At 36.0% G+C, this 14,808-nt stretch overlaps 1 protein-coding gene across 6 annotated transcripts in view; it reads left to right on the top strand.

The window, feature by feature from the left end:
- Positions 1-14,808, top strand: part of DMD (dystrophin) — a 2,416,375-nt gene that overhangs the window by 1,109,048 nt on the left and 1,292,519 nt on the right. For all 6 annotated transcript variants that reach the window (XM_053581215.1, XM_053581214.1, XM_053581218.1 and 3 more), the window contains one exon: positions 12,233-12,405. In XM_053581215.1, coding sequence (XP_053437190.1) covers positions 12,233-12,405 — 173 coding nt within the window. The remainder of the gene's footprint in view (positions 1-12,232; positions 12,406-14,808) is intronic.

Here is a 14,808-nt window from a genome sequence, read left to right as displayed (position 1 = left end):
GACTCTCAAATTTATATGTCAAGTAGAGACTTATGTCTTGAACTCTAGTTAGTGTGTGCATGCACGTATATGTGTATGTATGTCAACTATTTTGTATGTCCACATGGAAGGCTAATAAGCATCTTAAATTTAAGATGTCCAAAGTGAACATATACAAAGCCTTACACCCTAACCTTATGCTCCTACCATTGTCCTTATTACAGTTAGTGGCAGCTCCATTTGTCTAGCTGCTAGTGCTAAAATGTTTAGTGTTTTCCTTGAATCCTCTCTCTACTAACACATGCAATCAGCCACCAGATCCTTAGGGCTCTTCCCATATAATGCATCCAGAGTATGACAACTGCCTCCACTTTGACCTAAACCACCACCAACTCCAGCATGGATGATTGCAGCAGTCTGTTAACAGGTCTCCTTCCTTTCCTTGTCTCACATAGAGTCACCTCTCAATACTCTACTCATAGAGATCCATTTAAATGAAAAGTCAATTTATATCCCCTCTCTACTCAAAACACCCATGGCATCCCATCCTCCTCAGAGTAGACAGGGAAGAACTTACTATATTCACAAGGCCCTCCATGAGTTACCCACTCCATTCTCTCTCTGTTATTTCCCTAGTAGTCTCTGGCTCATAAATTCTAGCCACAATCACTTCCTTCATGTTCCTTGAAACCCTAACCCCCACCCCAGGCAGTTCCTTGCACTTGCTTTGCCTGCCTGGAATATTCTTCTCAGGATTTTTCTTCAAATGTTTCACTCCTACATTTTCTACAGGTCTTTACTTAAAAAGCAACTTGCTTTATGGTCTTCTCTGACCTTCCTACCTAAAATTCTAACCTCCACTTGTATCCTTCGTGTTTTGCTTCTTAGTACTTACCACTATCTATTTGACTATATCGCTTAGTCATTTATCCTGCACCTTGACTTTCTCGCCCTGCCCAGAAGGTAATATTCCAGAGAACAGCTCTTTGTCTTTCTGTCTCACTTCTATATCATCAGAATATAAAATATGCCTGGCCAGTAATAGGCTTCCAAGTATTTTTTGAGTTAATAAATGAAAATGGAGATGTAGCCCCCAGAGAATTAGAGAAATCTGAAGATAGCGTTACTAGGTAAGACTAGGGATGGGAGTGCTGTGTGATGAAAGCTGTTATTAATAGTACTGAATCCTGCAGAAAAGATAAAAGGTGCAATGGAGAAGCTGTTAGTAACCCAATAAATAGGAATTTCCTTCAGGAATTACATTTGATTTAAAAATGTGAATAGATCAGTGTTGGATAGATCCTCCAAGAAGAAGCTGAGCAAAGAAATTTTAGATTTAAACCTAACCATGCAACATTTGTATTCAACAGACATCTACAGAACATTTCATCCCATAAAAATTGAATACACATACTTCTCATCAGCCCACGGAACTTACTCTAAAATCAATCACATCTTAGGTCACAAGTCTAACCTCAGTAAATTTAAAGGAATGGAAATTATTCCTTGCATCTTCTCGGACCACCATGAAATAAAAGTCAAACTCAGTAACAACAGGAATCTGCATACTCATACAAAAACATGGAAGTTAAATAACCTTATGCTGAATGATAGCTGGGTCATAGACGAGATTAAGAAGGAAATTACTAAATTTTTGGATTAAAACAACAATGAAGACACGAATTATCAGAACCTCTGGAATACTGCAAAGGCAGTCCTAAGAGGGAAATTTATAGCACTGCAAGCCTTCCTCAAGAGAACGGAAAGAGAGGAAGTTAACAACTTAATGGGACATCTCACGCAACTGGAAAAGGAAGAACATTCCAACCCCAAACCCAGTAGAAGAAAAGAAATAACCAAAATTAGAGCAGAATTAAATGAAATTGAAAACAAAAGAATTATACAAGAGATCAATAAATCAAAAAGTTGGTTTTTTGCAAAGGTCAATAAAATAGATAAACCTTTGGCTAACCTAACCAGGTAAAAAAGAGTAAAATCTCTAATTTCATCAATCAGAAATGACAAAGACGAAATAACAACAGACTCCTCAGAAATTCAAAAAATCCTTAATGAATATTACAAGAAACTTTATTCTCAGAAATATGAAAATCTGAAGGAAATTGACCAATACTTGGAAGCACGTCACATTCGAAGATTTAGCCAGAATCAAGTGAAGTGTTGAACAGGCCTATATCACGTTCTGAAATAGCATCAACCATACAAAATCTCCCTAAAAAGAAAAGCCCAGGACCAGATGGCTTCACATCAGAATTCTACCAATCCTTTAGAGAGTAATTAGTACCTATATTAATCAACCTGTTCCAAATATAGAAAAAGAAGAAATACTACCCAATACATTCTATGAAACAAACATCACCGTGATCCCCAAACCAGGAAAAAAACCAACAAGAAAAGAAAATTATAGACCAATATCACTAATGAATATAGATGCAAAAATATTCAACAAGATCATAACAAACAGAATCCAGCAACACATCAAACAAATTATACGTGGCCAAGTCAGTTTTCTCCCAGGGTCTCAAGGCTGGTTTAGTATACATAAATCTATAAATATAATTCAGCACATAAACAAATTAAAAACCAAAGACCATATGATTCTCTCTATTGATGCAGAAAAAGCTTTTGATAATATGCAGCATCCCTTCATGATGAGAACACTTAAGAAAATTGGTATAGAAGGGACATTTCTTAAACTGATAGAGGCCATCTACAGCAAACCCACAACCAATATCATATTGAATGGAGTTAAATTGAAATCATTTCCACTCAGATCAGGAATCAGACAAGGTTTCCCATTGTCTCCACTGCTCTTTAACATTGTAATGGAAATTTTAGCCATCGCAATTAGGGAAGAAAGGGTGATCAAAGTATCCATATAGGATCAAAAGAGATCAAACTTTCACTCTTCGCAGATGATATGATTGTATATCTGGAAAACACCAGGGATTCTACTACAAAACTCTTAGAAGTGATCAAGGAATACAGCAGCGTCTCAGGTTACAAAATCAACATTCATCAATCAATAGCCTTTATATATATGAACAATAGTCAAGCTGAGAAAACAGTTAAGGACTCTATTCTATTCACAGTAGTGCCAAAGAAGATGAAATATTTGGGAGCTTATCTAACAAAGGATGTGAAAGATCTCTATAAAGAGAACTATGAAACTCTAAGAAAAGAAATAGCTGAAAATGTTACCAAATGGAAAAACATACCATGCTTATAGCTGGAAAAAATCAACATTGTTAAAATGTCCATACTACCCAAAGCAATATACAATTGTAATGCAATCCCTATTAAAGCTCCACTGTCATACTTGAAAAAATAATACTTCATTTTATATAGAATCAGGAAAAACCTCAAATTGCCAAGACATTACTCAGAAATAAAAACAAAGCAGGAGGAATCACGCTACCAGACCTCAGACTATGCTATAAATCGATAGTGATCAAAACAGCATGGTACTGGCACAAAAACAGAGAAGTAGTTGTCTGGAACAGAATAGAGAGCCAAGAGATGAACCCAGCTACTTACCGTTATTTAATCTTTGACAAGCCAATTAAAAACATTCAGTGGGGAAAAGATTCCCTATTTAACAAATGGTGCTGGGTGAACTGGCTGGCAACCTGTAGAAGACGTGAAACTGGACCCACACCTTTCACCATTAACTAAGATAGACTCTCACTGGATTAAAGATTCAAACTTAAGACATGAAACTATAAAAATACTAGAAGAAAGTGCAGGGAAATCTCTTGAAGAAATCATTCTGGGCGAATATTTTATGAGGAGGACCTTCCGGGCAATTGAAACAGCTTCAAAAATATACTACTGGGACCTGATCAAACTAAAAAGCTTCTGCACAGCCAGGAACATAGTAAGTAAAGCAAGCAGACAGTCCTCAGATTGGGAGAAGATATTTGCAGGTTATGTCTCTGACAAAGGTTAACTAACCAGAATCCACAGAGAACTCAAATGTATTAGCAAGAAAAGAACAAGTGATCCTATCGCAGGCTGGGCAAGGGACTTGAAGAGAAACTTGCCTGAAGAAGACAGGCGCACGGCCTACAGACATATGAAAAAATGCTCATCATCCTTAATCATCAGAGAAATGCAAATCAAAACTACTTTGAGATATCATCTAACTGCAGTAAGATTAGCCCATATCACAAAATCCGAAAACCAGAGATGTTGATGTGGATGGGGAGAAAAGGGAACACTTCTACACTACTGGTGGGAATGGGAATTAATACATTCCTTTTGGAAAGATGTTTGGAGAACATGTAGAGATCTAAAAATAGATCTGCCATTCAATCCTATAATTCCTCTACTAGGTATATACCCAGAAGACCAAAAATCACATTATAACAAAGATATTTGAACCAGAATGTTTATTGCAGCCCAATTCATAATTACTAAGTCATACATAAAGTCATACATACAAAAGCCCAAGTGCCCATCAATCCATGAATGGATTAATAAATTGTGGTATATGTACACCATGGAATATTATGCAGCCTTAAAGAAAGATGGAGACTTTATCTCTTTCATGTTTACATGGATGGAGCTGGAACATATTCTTCTCAGTAAAGTATCTCAAGAATGGAAGAAAAAGTATCCAATGTACTCAGCCCTACTATGAAACTAATTTATGGCTTTCACATGAAAGCTATAACCCAGTTATAACCTAAGAATATGGGGAAGGGGGAGAGGATGGACAGAGGGAGGGTGATTGGTGGGATTACACCTGCGGTGCATCTTACAAGGGTACATGTGAAACTTAGTAAATGTAGAATATAAATGTCTTAATAACTAAGAAAATGCAGGAAGGCTGTGTTAACCAGTGTGATGAAAATGTGTCAAACGGTCTATAAAACCAGTGTATGGTGCCCCATGATCGCATTAATGTACACAGCTATGATTTAATTTTTGAAAAAATGTGAATTATTGTCTTCTCCAAGCCATCTCCTGACAGAGTCGTTGAGAGAAATGGAAGCTGAGGAATCACTAGAAAGCAATTTTATCATTTCATTTAAAAAATAAAGTTTAATATGTTTCAACCTGGAATATAATTGTCACATAGAGGTCACTTTTAGGGGAAAATGCACTAAAACAATAAATTTGATACCATCTGATATTTTAACTTATGTTTCATATATCTGAAATTTTATTTCAAGAATATTTTTTCTCATTGAAATTTTCACTAAGAGAACACTAACAACCTTTAAAGTAAAATTTTAATACTAATGACCAACTTTACAGTAGAAGACAAATTAGCAGATTAATGTTAGTATATATACTCCACAATCAACATATTATTTCTACAATTAGCTCACTAATAATTTTGAATTCGTGAATGTGTGTTTGTGCTTATTTCTCAGTATGAAATACAGCAGTAAAAACACTTGTAAATTATAGACATCCCCATTTAGTAACTGGGTTCTGATGTTTAAGCAAGGGCTGAGTTGAATTTTATGTTTTGGATCTGCCTATTATTTTCATGACCACAGGGAAAAGGTAACAGAAATGATGATGCTGTTTTAAGTACCAAAAATCATGCTGGTACTTTCATAGCATTTGGGAGACTAATAACTTAGCTGTTGGTAGGAAAAGACAATAAAAAATCCCATAAGTTTTTTTAAGTTCACTTTCATCAGAAGCATTTAACAGTATGTTCAATTTAGCAGTTACCACTCTCCCCTGCTCTAGCCCTGCTCGGTTTCTGCAATATGTACTTTGACATTCATATAAATAGGTTTACCATTAAGGTGGGTAAAAGGCAGATCCTCTACTTAAACACTCTGACAGCAAGGGAGTAGTTGTCACTTTCCATTAAATGAAAGGAAAACTAAACAGTAAAAATCTGCCCTTTATGATAAAGGACAGAGAATAGTTAAATTAAGTGTTACTTGAGACCTCTGTCTCAACCTGATTAGTTGGCAAATAGGTCCCTCATTTGGTTCCCTAGATGAATTCCCTGTATTCTCTAGTTTCTCTTTTTAGCCAATGGAAGGCACATATACTACATGAATAAATAAAACACTTTTTGGTTCAAATTAATTGTGTATGAATCTCCTTTAAAGACTTACTCTATTATTTTCATATCTCAAAGTTGAAGATGATAATGTATCTGTGTTATCAGTGAATTCTTACTTAAACAAACAGCAAGTTTTTCAGATAGAACTATGACCTCAAGCATAATTCTCTTAGATTTCTGATTTCCCTTACTTCAGATATCTGGATTTCATATTCCAGTTGTGAAAATTAACTAAGTTTTCTCTATTCACAATGTATAAATCAGGATCTTATTTAACTTGAGACTGTCAACCACAGTTGCAATGATGCTATTCTAACATATTAAGGATTTAAATTGTATAAATGCAAATAAAAGTACCTTCCAGAAATTTCCTTTTGTCTTATATATATTTTAAACTTCCTCTTGCAGGAAGGAAAAATAAACATCTTACAGAATTGCAATGGGAAAGTGAGGTCAATTTATAGGGCCATGTCAAAATTAAGAAGGGGGTTAACTAAAAAGGAGAATACTTCATCATTTTGGCATCATATTTTCAGATAAGGAAATGCTCAGGGAGAGAAATAGAAATGCTATATTCTATAGTGATCCTAGGGATTTTTCTATCACCATAGCAACTACAGGGACTATGGCTTCATTTTTAGAGGGTCAGAAACCATAAAGATCACTTATTTCCAGACAAACTAAAATAGTGAAAAGCTATAAGCAATCTCATGTCTGACTTTCAACTATGGAAAGTACCACAAAATTTTCTTTGATGCATATACCATTTGTCAGTGTGCAATGCCTTGGGGACAAGAATATGTGTAGGGAATTTAAAAAGGATTTCCTAAACTCCAGCCAATTTTGACAGCATTCTCTGAGAATGCACCAAAGGGCTATTATCTGGATATCCGAGGATATGACATCCCCTGCCCTAGTTTTTGCTTTATGTGTTTCTCACTTAAGATAGTAAGTTTCCTGCCTTTGCAACATACTGCCCAGCATTGCTAAAATCATTCATAACTTGATTCTGAGTGATTCTACCATTTTCTAGAGAATTGGAAGCTCTCCAGAGACACAGATTAAAATCAAGAAGCTTTACAAGCTCAAATCCTCATAAAGAATGAAATGAATATATATGTATACACACACACACACACACACATTTATACACATACATACATCCCCTCACAGCACATCAAAGCCATTACTGGATAACTTTTATATTCTAGTGGGGAAGATTCTTCTTCCTTTCCCTTGAATTTTCTTTCCATTCGTGCTTAGAGCTATGGATTTTAAGTGTTCAGTCTCCCAATTTACAGACAAATAAGACTGTTTGTCCAATGTGGATTTAAGTAATCAGGCTGTCATTCATCTGTCTGCTTGGTGTCAAGTGGAGAACTTGTGGAAGGTCCAGATCTTTTCCAGTGGGCTGGCAGCCAAGCAAAAATGAAGTCTATTATGTACAGAATCAGTAGTCAAATCAGATCAAATCTTGGAGAAATCAGTCTTCCCAGGGCAAGTAATTAACAGAAACAGCAAAGAAATCATATCAGTGCTTGTTTCTGGCAACTGACCTAATCAGGCTACTGGGATCACCCTAAACACTGAACCCAAGGCTCCAGGCTCTCGGCCATGAGAAGATGGCCACAAAATTTTACCAGATGAATAAAAGTAAAGAAAGAATATTAGAGACATCCTTGAATATTAGTACATCATGCTTTGGGGCATTGATAACAGATATCAAATCTTTTGTATGTTTTTGAAATCTGTTCTTTTTCCGGTTTTGTTTTTATCGGTAGTAAGCTTTGCTTCAGTGAACAATATCAGATGTCCAATACAGCAAACTGCAGTGTTGTACTAAACTATTTTCTATTTTGTAGCAAAAAAGGATGGCGATAAAAGTCTGCCCTGTCTTTTTCCGTTTTCAACATTCTGAAATTGCTCTTAATAAGACCACCAGTGACCTCCTAACTTGCCAAAGCTGACTTTTCACTCCTGGTCCTAGCAGCACTTGACCTATCATCAGCTTTCTCCCTCCTTTTAGTTTAGATCTTAGACCTAGACCTGATGACAATTATTCTTTAGGGCATACATAGCTCCTTCCTCTGCCCATGCTTTCCACAGAGGTTCATCTTTACGTAACCTTTCTTCTCTCTTTAAATCTTTCCCTGAGAAAATCAACCATCTCCAGTGAGGTTAAACAACACAAATCTTCTAGTGACTCCCACTTCTGTGTGTAAAACTGCTAGAAGATAGTTTGAACGTGTACTTCTCCAGATGAGTAAATTCACAGGACATTTCTGTGTTGGCATGTTCTCCTTTCTTTCATATTATAATACCTGACCTGTTACATAACTTCTTTTACAACAGAGTTAAATTGAGATGCTGAACAACAACAACAAAAAAAGATAAAGGCTTTCCATCACAAAGTGTACATGGACTTGAAAAGAATACCTTGAAATTTTATAATGCCTCTTGGTCTATGAAATTCTTTCATATCACCCATGCCCATTGTATCTTACCCTGTCTCTGAGCTGATAATGTAAGACCTGAGAACATGATTCTTTCTTTTTTTTTTTGTAGGTCTTCATTGTGAGTCTTAATGTTTACATCTTACGCTTGACATCTGTATTCTCACCTGCTTCTACAGCTTGGTTCTTGCCTATGGCAAGTCCTCATGCACCATAGACAGTACATAATTACAGAAAGGCAGAAAACCCTCTAGGTTTTACTCTTAATGTCTTTGCTATTTCCCATTATGGCTTGTGGAGTTTTCTTCAGAGCCTATATTCTAAGGAACCCTGAATCAACAATAGCCACTCCTTATCTAGCCTAGTCTTCAATTCATACATGCTTAAAATCTACCCCAATTCTGACTGAGTGTATGAAATAATGTTTCTTTTATTGATACTTATTAAGTTTTATATTTATTTATTCAGACTGTAAATAAGCTTCTCTGGAATAATGCACTAGTTTAATCTCCAAGGTATGTTTGCCATTCAATTATTCTGTAACTCAGTTGCCAGAGCTCTTCTTCTCAGAAAGCCTAGAAATGTGAAAACATGCATGGCCTAACAATAGTTGCCATCTTACTTCTCAATTCAAAATCTGATTCCAATGCCTGTTGGACATGAAGAGTCTGATGTCCCAAAGGTTTCTCAGTATGATCATGTCCAAAACTTAACTCATTACTTACACACATAAACAAGCACCCGTGGAACTTGCACCCATGGAACTTGTTCATTCATCTAAAATTGTTTTAATAAAGGACACCATTTATGGGTATGCCCAGGCCAGACACCTAAGAGTCATCTAAGTAATTTCTCTTCTTTACCCAACATTCAGTTCTGCCGAGTCTTCTTCCTAAACTTCTTTCCCAATTCAACTCATGTATGAATACCAATTAGATACTTGATCAAATTAATGTATTTTTCTTAATAATGTAGGTGTGATAATGGTATTATGGCATTATGTATACTTTCTTAAAAAGAGTTCTTATATAGTAGAAATGCATACTTATGTGTTCATGAGTAAAATTATATATTGATATGTTTCAGAATAATCTAGTTGAAGAGGGGAGTGGATGAGGATATAGATGAAACAAGGTTGTCCATGGAATCGTACCAATAGGGACTGGTTAATAGATTCATGGTAGCTGTTTGTATTATTTTCCTACTTCTGTATATATTTGCAGTTTTACATAACAAAAAGTTTTTTAAATCATGGTTCCCCACTGGCTATTGAATTACATGCAGGATTTTCAGTTTGAAATTCAAAGCACTTTATTAACTACACCCAACTTTTGTTTCCCGGCTCATCTTACCCTATACTTGTACATTTCCAAAAAGCTAAATATGACTGATCATGTTACCTACCTTTCATATGGGTTACCTATTAGCTATAATGTTCTTCCCATTTTTGTTAGTCAGCTATGTCTATCCCAGATTGCACCTTCTATATGAACCCTTTCCCGAGCCTATGACCAAACATGTTATGTAATCACATTTCTTCTCTAAATGTCTAGAAAATATTTGGCATCATTTAAACTACTCATATTTTGTCTTCTCCTCTAGCTGGGGCATCTATGTTTTTATTATTTTCCTTCAGTCTACAAACTACACTGTTTCGTACTACTACAATAAAATCCATTTAAAACTTCTTAAAAGCAAACAAAACTGTGTGTCACCCACCTGTGCTTTCTCTATATTGTTCCTTGCACATGGAACGAGCTCAGTAAATATTTGCTCAATTGACTGTCTATAACAATTTAATAAGCAAAATAACCAAGTTCTCATTCATAAGTCTATTCAAATCTGTATTTTTAGGGATTTTCTCTGAAAATCAATACGTTTAAAGAGATTTCCTTTTACATAATGAATTTGTAGTTTGTAATTTTCCCTTAGAATATTGATAAAAATTGTGGAGTTAATGTGTGGGACTCACTCACTTATTTATTCAACAAAAAAGCATTGGCCATCTTCTCCATATGGAGCAAAAGTTTGAACTCTGGAAACCTAATAGAGAGTGAAAAAGACAACATACCTTGTATTCACAGAGTTTACTGGAGTGATGTATACAGACCACTTGGCATATAATTTAATTTTAGTCATAAATGTCACAAAAAAAAATGAAGAATTCAGAACCAAGAGAGTGGGTGGATTTGCTATTCAAAATAGGGGGGTAGAGAAGGCTCTTCTCAGAAGAGAAAGAAATGAGTAAATGTTGGGGAAGGGAAATATTTTTGGCAGAGAGAATCGCAAGTGCAGAAAACTTGCAAGAGTATAGCTGGTATACTCAAGAAATACAATAAACTTAATGAGGCTGAAGTATTATGAACTGGGGGAGACTAGAAAGAAATGAAGTTGGAATGGGAGAGAAAATACAGCCAAGTCACATAAAGATCCAAGGCCAGAGTAAGACTTATGGCTTTGATGAGCGTTTTTAGCAGAGGAGTGATATTATCTGATTTATCTTATAAACCTCTTTGGCTGTGTGTAGAAAATGTACTGGCAAGGAAGCAAGGCTGTGAGCAAAGAGGACCATTGAGATAGCTATTGCAATAATCCAGGTGAGATACAATGATAGCATTTATGAAAGCTTTAGTGAGGGAGGTAGTGGGGAGTCAAATTCTGCAAATGTTCTGTAAATAAGGCCCCGAAGATTGTCCACCAATTTGCAAAAGAGATTGAAAGACTGCAAAAGTTAAGAATGACTCCCAGGTTGTCAACAATAGTAATTTGTTAATTCAAATCCATTTACTGGAATGAGAGAAACTATGGGAGGAGAAGAATTAAGAGATGCAGTTCAGAGTTCTATTTGGGCATTAGTAAGTTTGAGAGTTTCGTGAGACTTCCAAGGGTCAAGAAATTTCTTGGATTTGTTAGCTGGGCGTTGAGAGGACAGGTCTCCACTGAGGACATGGTTGGGTGTTGTCATCTTATAGATAGTAAAATTATGGGAACAAATGGGAGGAAGTACGGATGGAGGAGGAAAGAAGTTCAAACATTGAACCAGAGCACTCTAATATTAAGATCTGTAAGAGGAGAAGGATCCTAATATTTGCTAGCAAAGCAAATTGACTATATTCAGCAATTAGGGGATATTTTAGGATAACTAAAAAAGAAGAATTGGAAGGTTCAGACACAAAAAGATGTTAACTATCTGAGGTGAAGGATACCCCAATTATCCTAATGTAAATAATTTACATCATATGCCTGCAACACAACATCACAGTAGAACCTCTACAGTTGGCAACCTCCCTACATTAACTACCTCTGTATGCAACCAGTTTGTTATGGTCCCTTGAGTGGTGACCTTGCAGAGGTTCTACTGTATTGTATACCCATAATATTTTTTAAAAATAAAAAAAGAGGAGAAAGTTCCAGCAAAGGAGACTGAGAAGCAATGGACAGGAAGGTGCAAGAAAAAACAGAAGAGGTCAAGTTACTGAAGCCAAATAAAGGCAATTTTAAACTGTAAGGAGTGATCAATTTTAAGCTGTAGGAGTGATCAACTAGATTACCCATTCAATTTACTCATGTCAAAGTCATTAGACTTCAGGGCTAATAACTTTTAAAAGTCAAGAATTCAAAAAAAAAAAAAAAAAGAATTCCAAGACCATGTGTTAGTTCTGGATTTTGTGGGTTTTTTTTTTTCTTTCTATAGACAGCTGATTCTTTTTTTTTTTTTACTTGTTCTAAAATTTCAATATTACAGAATATAAAAGACAATCTGCAGCAAATATCAGGTCGGATTGATGTGATTCACAACAAGAAGACAGTGGCATTGCAAAGCGCTACACCTGTGGAAAGGGCGAAGCTACAGGAAGCTCTGTCCCAGCTCAATTCCCAGTGGGAAAAAGTTAACAAAATGTACAGGGACCGACAAGGGTAGGTAACACTTTCATTTTACTGAATGATAACACCATTGGTTTTTTCAGGGAACTCTACAGTTTATTTCGATGCCCTACATGGAAAAAAAGAGATTGAGATAAAGAGAAAGAAAGCTATTTACCACCATTGGAAAAAGGTTAAGTAGAGTGAAAAATAAATAATGGCGAGCAGTTCAGACAAATGAGCTGAATTCTAGAAATTGTTCTGCACTGAATTGAGTATTGTGTTGGAACATTATATCATCCTCTAAAATTTCAGGTAATGTCAAAGCATGTTTGACATTATGTATGGAGGTGGTATGAAAATTTTTAGGCTGCAAATTATATGTCTTTTAGTCAAATTTGTGTCCTATATAATTATAGAAGTTTGATCCCTGGATTAATATGTTTAAAATATAATCTATCAACAAAATGTGGATTACCAGTTATTGTGTCTGTTTGGGAGGATGATACTTCACATGTTCTCGTGTTTCTCTCAACATTTTCCCCCATGGGGAATTTGTTTATTTTGCATTACACTTTTGTTCTTACCTTAATTAAAATATTTAGTGGTTGATTAATATCTTTTGGGGGGATTCGCATAGATTCTTTAGCCTCACATCATAAGAAGCGGAGCTACTTTTTTTCTTTTACATTTAAGCTATTGTTTAATAACTTAAAACAATTTGTTTTGAAGTTCTATAGTCTCAAGGTAGGCTTCTTAGTTATACCCAGAGGAAATCAAATCATTTGTCTAATAATTATAGGGAGCCTCCATAGTGTCTCTCACACCTGTCCATGTCTAACCATCTTTATTTCTATTTTAGTTCTTAGCTTATGACATGTTCTCTCCTAAACAGAGACTTCTAGTATTAATCTCACTTGCCTCCAATGATTGGCCCCAATGTGTTCTCAATTATCTTTCAGCCAGTGTCATTTTTCTAAAGCATAAGAACTTCAGTACTGTAATCTCATTCCCCTCAGAATGAAATCCTAACTCCTCGAGCATAATTATCCGATCAGTCTCGCGGCTTATCTCTTCTTGCCTACCCCTCAGCCCCTTCAATATCTACTGTCGCAATCTGAAATTGATTTGCAGATCCCCAAGTATTTTGTGCCCCCTCTGGCCTGTCTCTCCTTCAGGTCTCCCCTGAGATGTCATATCCTTCTTAAAATCTTAAAACTATAAATTTATCACAACATCTGGAAACATGGGTCTTGTGTAATCTATTAGAACATCTGTGGATCATTTATGTATTGGCAAATGGTTCCAGGCTTGGGTGCTACCACATAGAGTTTATGCTCTGATCTGACCTACTCCTGGAACGTACCACATAGTAATCAATTTGTTTACATAATGTGTTTACTTTTCTGCCTCACACACAAGCTCCAAGTAGGCATAGGCTATGTTTTATTTTGTGTGAGATGCTCAGGACTAATACAGTGCTGAGCATAAAGTCGACGTTTGATGTGTATGGACTCAAGCCTTTTCCCAGAAACTTGAGAATATTTTTCCTCTGGATGGTCTAATAGTTTTATTTCAACTTATGTGAAAGAAAAGCTGATTATGGCGTGTCCAAAGCCAGGCTTGATAAAGTATATGAAACTCAACCACCTGTGTATATACTGCAAATACAGACTTATGCTGCCACCATAGTGTACTTTCAGTATCCCATAAAAAGTCAATATGAGCCTCTGCAGTCTACCCTAATGAGGTCAGTTTCATTGCTTTCTTGTGGGGTCCTCATTCCATCATTAAGATGTTCTTGTCTCTCTGTTATCTTCTTCCAGTTTTTTCTCTGAGCATTCCACGCTGCACATACTATCCCCTAAGAATTTTGGGGGTTTCTTGGCTAGCCAGCGATTATTGCCATTCTGTACCTACTAGTCTTACACTAAAGCAGAAATAACACTTTCTGGTTTTAGGGGCTTCTCCTCCACGTCACTTAGAAGTCATTTTTTTGGCCAATGAGCCAGTCATTCATTCCCTTCTCACACAGACATTTCCCTGTCAGTTCACCTTCAAACCTGAACTTAAAAGAAGCTGAAGCAGTAATACCGTTCCACAGAAAGGGTAGCTGAAATATCACCCCAAATCTGAGGTCTTTTCTATTTCTGGCAAGGGACAGAGTATCTCCAATCCCAGTAGATCCACTCCTTCCTAAACCAAAGCTTGAAAGAAATTCCTAATTTCATTCCAATTGACCTTCTCTAGGCATTGTTTAGGACCTATTCAATTTCCTATGACTTTTGGCCTAGTCTTAGATAAAAACTGTTTTAAGTAAGTGCTTATATAAGCAAAGGCTCTCTAGTTCTAACATGTTTTGGTATCATGGTTTTGCTGATGACTATATCAGCAAGCTTTTTAACTCTTATGCTCTACAAGTTCTTTATCTATAAAATGAGATAAAAATAGAGTCTA

The sequence above is a fragment of the Nycticebus coucang genome, chromosome X, assembly GCF_027406575.1.
Source record: "Nycticebus coucang isolate mNycCou1 chromosome X, mNycCou1.pri, whole genome shotgun sequence".
In the NCBI taxonomy this organism is placed as follows: Eukaryota; Metazoa; Chordata; class Mammalia; order Primates; family Lorisidae; genus Nycticebus; species Nycticebus coucang.
The sequence above is the reverse complement of the archived record's forward strand: the minus strand, read 5'-3'. Positions and strand labels throughout refer to the sequence as shown.